Source organism: Rhinoraja longicauda, chromosome 32 (genome assembly GCF_053455715.1).
Source record: "Rhinoraja longicauda isolate Sanriku21f chromosome 32, sRhiLon1.1, whole genome shotgun sequence".
Lineage (NCBI taxonomy): Eukaryota > Metazoa > Chordata > Chondrichthyes > Rajiformes > Arhynchobatidae > Rhinoraja > Rhinoraja longicauda.
The window spans coordinates 2345655-2357783 of NC_135984.1; the positions used below are offsets into that span (position 1 = coordinate 2345655).

The window sequence follows — 12129 nt, forward strand, 5'->3', positions numbered from 1 at the left end:
GCATTCTTCCCCATTCCTTGAATTAATGTAACACACTGATTTGCAGAATGGAAAATCAGAGTGGTGTTAACGGCCATTGTGGGTGAGGATAGGTTGTAGGCTTGATGGAATTGCTCCAAGGAGCAGCATAGACAGGTTGTCCTGAATAAACCAATCCTGCCGTAATGAAGAAGAACAAGAGCAGTACTTTTTTCCCCCCTTTTTCAAACAAGCAGGACTTCATGGATGGAAGGCAACATTTCTTGGTGAGGAAAGGGATTCATTCAGCTGTAACAGTTGTTGATGGTGTAGGACATGAAAATGTGTTATAAATGTACCTGCATTTTTCCCCATTCCTTGAATTAATGTAACACACTGATACATTAATTCAAGGAATGATTATGCTGACAGAGGTAGAGAGGCTGCTGGCATGTTGGCTTGTTGCTGGCCCAGGTAAGAACTCAGAAAGCCCAGGCGCGCCCCCGATGGGCGTCGACGGGAGCGAGATGCGCGCGTGCACGCGCTTCCAACCGTTGCTCCAGTCGGGAGCGCGCCTGGGGCAGTTGGAGCGAAAACCAAAAGTAACGTCCCTCAACTCAACTCAACTCAACTCAAGGGCTGATGTTTTCTGCCCCAGAAACTCAACCCAACAACTGCGAGGATAATCCGTATGCATCTCTAGCTGGATGAAATCCATCTCTCCTGTTAATTACAAGTAATGTCATTGTGCAGAAATATCTCTATTATTTTTTTAATTATAAACTTAAAATTGGCAAATCTAATGGATGTTTGCGTCTAAAAATATAAACACTGGGAAACTAACATTTTATTATTTATAATTTGATTGTTGATGATATTGGGAGAATAAAATGTTTCAAATTATTCTCCAACCACACTCAAAATTTCCAACAATTTTATGGTCAGTTGGGGGATGTGATTAGATTGTAAACGTTATAATATTATCCTCCACATACCATTAAAAATTGTTCGAAATTTTGAGAGGGTAATTTCCTACATACTTATTTACACTTGACTCAAATATTATTAGCTTAACAAAAATCTGCTGTTAAAATGCCACCAATGAGTTATTCTGTTTCAGACTAAGAGTGAGTATGTGTTTATGATAGAGGCCCGTTAGTCTGGCAGAACACAGTATGATAGCTTGAGACCTTGAATTTAAGTAAAAGGTTGATATCCTTAAAAATGACCATTTATCTGGATCAATTACATCACTTGTTTCCATCCTTTCTCAGGCCCATTAACTGCTTAAACAAATATCCACAGGGCTGTTTACCCAAAGCTCCCAGTGCCCTTCTGGCCAACAATATTCCCCACCCTCCCCCCTCTCGCACTACCTGCTAACTATAACCTGTAACGAACATCTCTCTCACCCATAAGATAGACACAAATTGCTGGAGTAACTCAACAGGACAGGCAGCATCTCTGGAGAGAAGGAATGGGTGATGTTTCGGGTTGAAACACTTCTTCAGACTGATAACTACCCAAAACTTGTATTTGTAGATTCCTGGTGCTTCTTGGTTTCAACTTTTGCCACTGTGATTAAATTTTGTTCTAGTTATTGGATAAAACAATAATGGTCCCTCCACCCCACAGTCTAGTCCGCAGTACTGTGTGCATTTCCCCTCCCTTCATCTCACAGTGAGTAATTTTGGCTTCAGCTACCCAAGTTCCATTGTCTGCATTCCCCTCACCACATCCCTCATGTCTCATTCTACTATACTGCCTGTATACACACTACGTTCCAGACATTTGGACAGATAAATGGATAGGAGGGATTTAGTGGAATATGGGCCAAATGCAGGCTAATGGGACCAGCCCAGAATGCCAACTTGGTTGACATGGATCTTCTTCTTGCGTTTGAGGCAACAGAAGTTATGAAGCTGCTTCTGCTTCTGCTGTCTCTGTTTGTTGTCGTTCGCCTGACTGAGGTCAGTTGACAGGGCTCACCACGGGGAGGTCGACAACGTGAGCCGCGTTGACATGGATAAGGCTGGCTGAAGAGCCTGTTTCCACGCTGTATAGCTAATTGACCCCATGACATCACCAAATAAGTGTTTAAGTCAGAAATCTTAATTTCCCTTTTTTAATCTAACTTTTCAAAACTATTATTCCATGTTAATGTGAGAGTTATTGTTGTACAATTCCTAGAGCATGGAAGCATGCCCTTCAGCCCAACTTGTCCATGTTATCCAAGATGTCTATTCAAGATAATCCCATCTGTCAGCATTTGGCCCATATTCCACCAAACCTTTTCAATGTACCTGTCCAAATGTCTTTTAAATGCTGGAGTTGTACCCACCTCTACCACTTCCTCTGGAATCTTGATCCATGTGCTCAACACCTGTGTGGAATAAGTTGCTCCTTGGGATTCTTTTAAACAGTTCCCATCTCACCTGAATGCTATGTTCTCTGGTTTTGGACTTCCCGACCCTGGGAAAATTGTAACCATCCACCTTATTTACACCCCTCATAATTTTATGTATCTCAATAACATCACCACTCAGCCTCCTGCACTGTGGGGGAAAAAGTCCCAGCCTTTCCTTGCAACTCAAGCCCTTGTGTACTGGTATCATTTGTGAGTTATTTCTGTACCCTTTCCAGCTTAATGACATCCTTCATCTTCATAGAGCTGGGTAACCAGAACTGCTCACAATATTCCAAGTATGGTCTCACCAACAACTTATACAATACTTCTGCACTCAATGCCCTGATCGACCAAGGTAATCATGCCAAACATTGCCTTCACCACCTTGTCCACCTTTGTTGCTCCTGCACTTGCACTACTCACTCTCTTCGTTCTATAAACTCTCCAGGACCTTGCCATTTACTGTGCAAGTCCTGGCCTGGTTTAGCTTGCCAAAATAGAAAACCTTGCACTTGTCTGAGTTAATTTCCATCTACCATTCGTTGGCCCACTTCATCTATATCCTGTTGCAATCGTTGATAACTGTCTATACTGCCTACTATACCATCAATTTTGGTGTCATCTGCCACCTTACTGACCATGTTGGTAACATTGTTATACAAATTGGTAATGTAGGTGATAAACAGCAATGAAGCCAGCACTAATCCATGTGGCACACCACTAGTCTCAGGCCTTCAATCTGAATAACAATCCTCCATTACCAGCCTCTGTCTCTTTCCATCAGGCCAATTTTATAATTAGTTGTTTTTTTCACTCTGGTTTCCATGTGATCTAAGCTACCAGACTAGCCTATCGTGTGGGGCTTTGTTCGAAAGCCTTGCTAATGTCCATGTAGACAATATCTAAGCTTGCCAATCTTCTCTGTCGCCTCTTCAAAAATGTAATCAAATTTATGAGACATGATTATCCCTAATCAGTCCTCACTTTTCCAGGTAGATCCTGTTCCTCAGAATCCTCTCCAATAGCTTTCCCAGTAGACTGGGCTCACTAACCTGTGGTATTTTGGTAAGTCCACACAGCTCTTCTTAACAAAACCCTTAGTTTGCTGGGACCTCATTCGTGGCAAAAGAGGATGCATACTTCTCTGTCAGGGCCCCTGTTATTTCTTCCCTAGCTTCCCACAAGGATACCAGAAGTTATGATTTTGGTACATTATTCCGAGAAAAAAGTTTGGATTGATGTTCTCTTTTAAGTCGAGGAGACTGCAAGGGGTTATCTGACGATGGATTTAAAAAATCATGAACGATCTTGGCAGGGTTGATGGTGTGAAATGGTCAAAACAGAAAGGAAATAGAATGAAAATGACTGGCAAAACAAAACCGATAAGAGAAAAAACTAGTTACGCAGGTAGTCATTACAGTCTGGATGAACCACTGAGGTAGTAATCATGGCAAAGTCAAAAGAGAATTGAAAAGGAAACTGGATAAATATCTGAAAGGAAATATGCTGGGCAAAAGACAGGAGAGTGGATCTAACTGGATTGTCATATGTAGAATTGGTCTAGACTTAATAGGCCAATATATCTCCAAATTGCTGTTGCCTACCTGCATGTTAACAGAATTTTTTGTTTTTCTTTTACTCTTCAGTGAATAGGAATTGATCGACTTTGACCTTATCTGGCCATGATTAACAAAGACACTTTGGTTTCAATAGCTCATAAAATTTATACCATGGGCTTTGCCATGATGTTATTTCTTGGTATGTCTTGGGCATATGTAGCTGGAATTCAGCTCCTAATCGGGGGGAAATTAATTTTGCTTGGTGTTTATGGATCCCTGATCACTGGACACTTCTTCTTGCAAACAATCTTTGCTCTGGTTGAGCACTACAAGATGCAAAATATTATTCCAGCGTGCTGCAACACTAAGTCTGTGGCGATAACCATATCAGCTTACCAAGAGGATCCTTCATATCTAGCACAGTGCCTCAATTCTGTGAAGAGCATTGAGTACTCTATCCACAAATTGAAAATTATCATGGTCATTGATGGGAACTCAAAAGAAGATCAATACATGATGGACATATTCAAGGAGATTTTCTGCGAGGAAGATATCGGAACATTTTTATGGGAGGGCAACTATCATTCTAGAAATTTTAATAGAATTGTTTGGAATAAGGAAGACGATAACAGCAAAAAGTCGCAAAGAAATCCCGTCAATCTGTTTTATGGAGAGGCGTGTATCGGAAATCCAGAAAGACTGGAGGTGGAATCGCTAATCCACACAAAGCGTTGCATTTGCATTATGCAGAAAAGGGGAGGGAAGAGAGAAGTGTTGTACACGGCCTTCAAAGCTATTGGCGATTCAGTGGATTACATTCAGGTACGACCAATGCAATTAACTGTTTTCTTAAATATTGCCCTTTCATTGATGTAAATCTATCCTGGGTATCAAACAAATGCAGTATCTTCTGAAATTCTGCAACTGGAAGCTGAAGAAAGTTTCCATCTGACCCACTTATGACTCATTATTCCTTTTCATTCCTTGATAACTCTCCAGTGGTTGTTACTTAAGAGAGTATTGAACCATCATCTGTAAATGATTCTGACCTGACCTGAAATAATAACTATTCTTTCACCGCAGATGCTGCTTGACATGCCTGCAATTTCTATTTTAATTTTACAGAACCATCCTATTTTGCAATTGGAGGGCCATGGCGACTTTGTGCCCATCCTCGTCTCTTGGAAAGTGGTGGCCTCCTTTAACAATTTAATACAAGTAAACAGCTTCTGGGCCATTACAGGCACAATTTAAAATTGCCCTGAGAATCTATGCCACATTGTCAAGTGAAAAGCTGCCCAATTACAAACATGGGTTTTATAGGAAATAAGGCAGATGAAAATGCCATTTTGGCATAGTTTTCATCAAAACAATGCAGCTGATTTTTCTCTATGAAGCCACAATGTTTTAATGTAGTATGATTCTTTAATCATATTAGATGCAAAGTTTCATTCTCACCTGTGAAGGACACGAAAGCAGACGGAATCTCTGCATTCTGGCTTTTTATTGGTCTTGCAGTTATAACTACAGAACGTACTGAATTGTTATTGATGCAACATGCAACATCTTGGCCTAGTTCCAGTATTCTTTACATCTTGATTGTGCTTTTGCTTGGTCATCATAAAGTATATTAATTACAGATGCTTAGAATGTAGCTTCTCATCTACTCATATAACCTAGATATGATGTTGTAATTTTATGGGTATACTGATACAGCAGGCATAGCCATTTAACCCGACTAATACTCCACTGCTTAATAAACTTCTGCATATGCACTGACTACTGCCCAGATAAAGTTAAGGTAATTGTATTGGAGACATGGAGACTGCAGATGCTGGAATCTGGAGCTAAAAACAAACTACCAGAGGAACTCAGCTGGTCAAGCAGCATCTGTGAGGCAAAGAGATGGTTGATGGTTTGGGTCAGACCCTACACCAGGACTGAGAGTGTAGAGTAGAGATATCTGGTATAAAGAGGTGAGAGAGAGAAGTGAAATAGGATGGGCAGGTGATGGGTGGAACCAGGTGATGAGGGTGGGCAGAGAGCCAGGTGGAAGAAAGGCAGGGGTGGGGTGGTTCATATAGAGACTGTAAAGTGGAAACATGAGGCTGTACAAGTTGGATCCAACTGATTCTGATGCAAGGAAGGTGATAAGTGGAACCTCATAATAGACGGATGATGGGCAGATGGAACCAGGTGGGCAAGGGGATCGGAGAAAATCTTGTGTGTAGGTAATAGGCAGATGGGACCAGGTGAGGGAGGGGAGTTGGGTGCGGAGCTGGAAGGAGAGAGAAAGGTGCACAGGGAGTGTGGTTTACATAAAATTGGAAAATTCACTGATCATGCCATCGGGTTGTAGGTTGCCCAGGTGGAATACGAGGTGCTGTTCTTCCACTTTGTGTTTTGCCTCACCCTGGCAGAGTTAAATGTCGACCACTGACAGGCCAGTCTGGAAATAGGAAGGGGAGGTCAGGATGGCCATTGCAGATGGTGTACAGGTGTTCCTCCAAATGGATCCACTGTGTATGCTTGGTCTCGCCGATGTAGAGGAGGCCACATCAAGAGCATTGAAGCAATAGACAAGATTGGAGGAGATGCATGTGCAGCTTTATTTGACTTGGAAGGAGTGGTTCACTCATAACTACCCACTCACCCTCCTCCATCCCTGCCAATATACCATGCGACCGGAGAACAGGAAACATTTGTCCCTTTACCTCCTCGCGTACCACCATCCAGGGTACCATAAATCCACTGACACTCACAGTTCCCTTGATTACGCCTCATCCAATCCAGTACTTTGTTGGACTTTGATCCTCTTTTTTCATTTTCTCTGTCTCCACTGCATCTGTTCTCAGGACATATAAAATGGCATGCTCTTCTGAAAACATCAACCCGATACTATCAACAGTGAATTTTCCAACTGCAGGTAACCCAAACTTCCTGTGATTTTTTCTATCACCTTCTGGTTCTGCACCATCCCCCCCCCCCCCCCCCCCCTCCCAGATTCCACTTATCATCTTACTTATTTATCAGATGCCAGATTGGCTGCCTCTTGTTTCCACTTATCTTCCAGCCTCTGTCTCTACCTCTACCCTTCCATCAGTGTACCTGCTCCATCCGCCCCTTTCTTTAGTTATCTCTACCTATCACCCACCAAGCGCCATCTCCTGATCTCATCCCTCCCCTTACCCCACCTGACTGCATCTGCCCATCATCTCACCTTACCTGGTTCCACCTGCCGCCTGCTAACCATTGCCTCACCCCCTCCTTCTCACTTGAACTGGCTATCACATCTCTGTTCTCTCAGTTCTGACACAGGATCTGGATCTGAAATATCATCAGTCCCTTTGCCTCCACAGATGAAGCTTGACCTACTGAGTTCCTCCAGCAGGTTATTTTTTGCTAGGCTAATTTAATTGAGCTGCTGGAACTTGGATTGATACCAATGCTTATTTGCAAATCTGTGTCCATGACCCATAATTTTCTAATTGAATGATCACAGGATTAGAAAATCATGAACATCTACCATACAGGTTTTTGCGGGTTTTCCTTATTAATTGAATGCTTTCGTATTGTGATCTCATATAGATTATGTATATTCAAAAATGAATTGCATAAAATTAAGAATGAAGTGGATATTTTTATAAAGGATTATATAACTTTTAGGTCTGTGATTCTGATACAAAACTTGACTCTCAAGCAACTGGAGAACTGGTTAAAGTGTTGGATTCAAATGAAAGCTGTGGAGCAGTCGGAGGTGAAGTGCGAATTCTCAATGTCAGTGATTCATTCATTAGCTTCATCAGCAGCCTGCATTATTGGACTGTGTTCAATCTGGGACGAGCTTGCCAGTCTTATTTTAATTGTGTCTCCTGCATCAGTGGACCTTTAGGTAAGGAATGGAGGGGAAAGTCAAAGAACCTAATTGAGAATGTCATGATCCTCGAGTTATTAAAAAACAATACACCTGGTATACATGAAACTTCCACAAAATAGCCCAGGACAAAGCATTTTATAGTTAGAAAACTTACCAGCTGCATAGACTTTTGTGCAGGTTAGACCAAGCCTGAACAAGAGTCAAATAGAAGATAAATTACACTTAAAAATATGTCATGTTTTGTTTTCAAAAGCAAATGAAATTCAGTACAAAGCCATTGGCTAAAATAAGAGATTTTATGATGCTTCATTGCACAATGAAAACAGTATTTCAAATTAGGAATAACAAGGGGGAAAAGTTCATACGAGAAGCTGGCTGTAGTTGTATCAGTGTTCGAATGAGAAAGTCAATAAAGACACTCGAGCTCAACAGATTTGCTTTCTGACTTCAACCTGTTTCAATGTTCACTTATAATCCTGGTTTATCACAGAGCAAACTGTCCATGGTCGATATTCACTTGTAACAATTACTCCTTGTTTCAGGGATGTACAGGAATAATTTGATCCAACAATTATTGGAGCCCTGGTACAATCAGAGATTCCTTGGTGTCCGGTGTACATTTGGGGATGATCGTCATTTAACTAACAGGGTACTCAGTCTCGGCTATTCCACCAAGTAAGAACTAAATCCAGCTTTTGCTTAGTTGTGTAATACGGTACCATGATTTGTGTTTTAACCAGTGATGTTAAATGTCAGCTTTTTGTATCTGCTTAGGTAAATTAGGCTCATCTTAGGCAGTCTTTTTAGAAAAAGAACCTTAATATTCTGCTATGATTATTATTTTTCTAATTTTCTTTTCTTCTTGTAAGTCACTTCTCCTTGCTGAGGTTTAGTTTTATTGGCATTAGACATCTGATCAAACTTTTCCCACAAATGCTGGCAGACTATACAAACACTTGGGAGTGTTGAATAGCAGAGGGATCTTAGGGTGCAGGTACATAGTTCCTTGAAAGTGGTGTCACAGGTCGATAGGTGGCGGAGAAGGCTTTTGGTACATTGGCCTTCATCAGTCAGGATGTTGAGTACAGAAGTTAGGATGTTATGTTATAGTTGTGTAAGATGTTGGCAAGGCAATGTTTGGTATTGTATTCACCCTGCAATAGGATGTGTTAAGCTGAAAAGAGTGCAAAGAAGGTTTACGAGGATCTTGCCAGGACTTGAGGGCCTGAGCTACAAGGGAAGGTTGGGCAAGCTTGCACTTTATTCCTTGGAGTGCAGGAAGTTCAGGGGGTGATTTTACAGAGGTATATAAGATCACATGGGGAAGAGATAGGGTTAATGGACAGTCTTTTACCCAGAATAGGGGAATCAAGAACCAGAGGACAAGTTTAAGGTGAGAGTATAAAGATTTAATAGGAATCTGAGAAGCAACTGTTTCACACAGGTGATGGGTATATGGAATGAGCTGCCAGAGGAGGTAGTTGATGCAGGTACCATAATAACATTTAAGACATTTGGACAGGTACACGAATAGGAAAGGTCTAGAGGGATATAGGCCAAATGCAGGCAGTGGGACTCGTGAAGATGTGGTATCTTGGTCGGCATGGGGAAGTTGGGCCGAAGGCTCTGTTCCTGTGTTTTATGTTTCTATGAAGGACATCAAAGCCAAGATCATAAATGAATTTAATTGACATCCTGAAACAAGAACAGAAGATGCTGGGAATATTTGACATGTCAGATATCATCCGTGAAAAGGGAAACTGAGTTAATAACTCAGTCTAAAGATCATCAGTTGGGCAAAGCATTAGTTTTCTTTCTCTTTCCACACATACTGCCTGACTTGTAGAGTGTTTCCAGCATTTTCTGTCTTTATTTCAAATTACCAGCATGTGCATTTAAAAAAAATAGTTGGCATTCTTTCAAATTGGCATCACTAGACAGTAATTTGAGCAGGAAATCTTCAATCATCACCTTGATATCCACTGACTCAGTGCAGCACTGCTTGAAACCAATTTAACAAGGTCATAATGTTATCAAATAGCCTTGTTTATATAGGTCATAACCATACTGGGCACTAAATCAGTGCTCTTCATAATCTAACTTTTAAATTGGTTCAAATTATTTTTGTCAATGTTCAACCATAAACCTCTTCCACTTGCAGAGATGAGTGCAAGTTAGATTGGAATGCAAGGCATCTCAGTGTCCATGGTCAACTGGCTTATAATCAATAACTGGATTATTGATTATTGGCTCAATAATCAGTTGAGCCAATTATCAACTGGCTCATAATTGACCATGACCATTATTAAGCCATGGTCAACTGGCTTATTAATATTATTAATAAGCCATATAATATTTGGCTTATTAAAATAAGAACAATTTTATTAATGTTAAATTAAAGTTAATTCTGAAAAACCACTAATGAAACTGCAATTTTGCTTCACTCAGATACATGCCCAAGGCTTGGTGCTCGACAGAAACTCCAGCTCAATATCTCCGCTGGCTCAATCAACAAATACGTTGGACTAAGTCATCTATCATAGAATGGGTCTACCGTTCCCGCTTCTGGCACAAGCATAGTCTGTGGATGACATATGAAGCAGTAACTATGGGGACTTTGCCATTCTACATTTCTGTGTCTCTCATTAAGCTATTCTACTACGGGTGTCTCTGGGACATTCTATGGATGCTCCTATGCTTCCATGGCCTTGGACTCATTAAAGCGATAAATGCCTCTTGTCTAAAGAGAAGTCCACTGATGATCTACCTATCCCTGTTTCCAACCTTCTACCTGTGTGGGTTACTGCCAATCAAATGCTTTTCTCTTATTACCATTACCAATACTGACTGGGGAACATCTGGACGCAAAGAGAGAGTCAAGAACTACATCCCACTTTTTCCTCTCTTAGTTTGGGGCATTATTCTCCTTGTGGGTTTAATTGAGACACTCTTCACAGAGGTTGAAGGTGCATGGGCCCATCAGCAGGAGTTATCAGAAAAATATTATATTCTCTACAGTTCACTGACATTATTATTATTTTATACAATTCTAACATCAACCTACTATCTGTGGTCTTGGCAGCGACATAGAAGAAATACTGCAATGTATCGTGTTGAAGTGTAAAGAGTGCAAATTGGTTAATGATTACCAAAACTTTAATTAACATCTTGAAGAATATTTTACATCTCATATGTTTACTGATTCTGCTTTTTGTTCTTGAGATAATTTTTCTCTGCAGTCCCTCCTGGGTGGATAGTCCTCCATAATCAACAGGAGGAATTGAAGATAGGCATCGGCAATGTCCTGCCACAATGGATCCTAGTTTGTGCAGAATTCTACAAATTCATGGATTGGTATTTGTCAGATTCAGTAGCGAGGAACGTACAACAATTTATGAGCAATAAATTTCTGTTGACCATTACCAGTATTAGTAATAAATCTCCCAACGCATCCTGGTGGCATGAGATTGCTGCACAAAGGGTAAGTACTTCTCCACAGAAGAAAGAATTGGGTTTTTTTGTTCCAGAATTTAGTAGTAAGGCAGACCTTGCAGAGGCCTGAAAGTATGTTTATCTGTGGGTAGTGAGGAAGCAGGGAGTTTAAATGACCACTTGTAGAAATGGTTGTCGTGCAACATCCATAATATGCCATTTGAACCTTAAGATATTTTTATGTCATTGTGAAAGGTTTCAATTAAATTGAGGAATTTGTAAACATGACAGAGACCATTTGACCAAACAGACGTGGTTTTGGATCCTTCATGGGTTTAGTCGTTAAATGCACTACACATGCTGACGGTCTATTTAATTGTGAAGACTGTCTTTTCATGTCACAATCATTAAATATGGGTAATTAGCGGATGTTGGAAAATAGTCTTCCCAGATTGTTGTCCAACGCTCTTTTCTAGAATGCATATGCTTGTAGATACCGAATGAGAATGGGATACCATTCGTCTATTTTAACCTACTGACCCTCACTGACTCACAAGAAGAGTGGTGACTTGGATAAAATTCTAAAGGACTGTGTTGTCTATGCATATTCCACAGGAGTAACATCTTCAGTGTATTGTTTAATTTAAAGCAGAAAACTCCTTAGTTTCAGCAGTTGCAATGTTGGGTTGTATCTGAATATTTATTTGTGGAAGATTGTGTATGAAGTATGATGGCTCGAAGATGCCATCTTATACACTGGATTAATACTTGAAAGACTGTATGAGCAATACTAATCAAAAATGCTTTTAAAGACGTAATAGAGTGACATTTCACGTAATGAGTGTCTAAACTTCAGCTAATATGATTCTCAGTACAATAGAGTACAGATAAGTACA

At 40.6% G+C, this 12129-nt stretch overlaps 1 protein-coding gene across 1 annotated transcript; it reads left to right on the forward strand.

Moving 5' to 3' along the window:
- The first annotated feature begins 4047 nt into the window (after positions 1 to 4047).
- LOC144608625 (hyaluronan synthase 1-like) lies at positions 4048 to 10925 on the forward strand. Its single transcript, XM_078426597.1, has 4 exons — positions 4048 to 4746; positions 7591 to 7816; positions 8344 to 8476; positions 10250 to 10925. The coding sequence occupies exons 1-4, from the start codon at positions 4048 to 4050 to the stop codon at positions 10923 to 10925; spliced, it is 1734 nt and encodes a 577-aa protein (XP_078282723.1).
- The last annotated feature ends 1204 nt before the right edge of the window (positions 10926 to 12129 follow it).

What these genes read in the sequence shown, in the direction of transcription:
- LOC144608625 (XM_078426597.1), top strand. Translation starts at nt 4,048, where the DNA reads ATGATTAACAAAGACACTTTGGTTTCAATAGCTCATAAAATTTATACC. An exon ending in ATTCAGTGGATTACATTCAG is followed by an intron (nt 4,747 to 7,590) that starts GTACGACCAATG and finishes TATAACTTTTAG; the next exon opens with GTCTGTGATTCTGATACAAA. An exon ending in AGTCTCGGCTATTCCACCAA is followed by an intron (nt 8,477 to 10,249) that starts GTAAGAACTAAA and finishes TGCTTCACTCAG; the next exon opens with ATACATGCCCAAGGCTTGGT.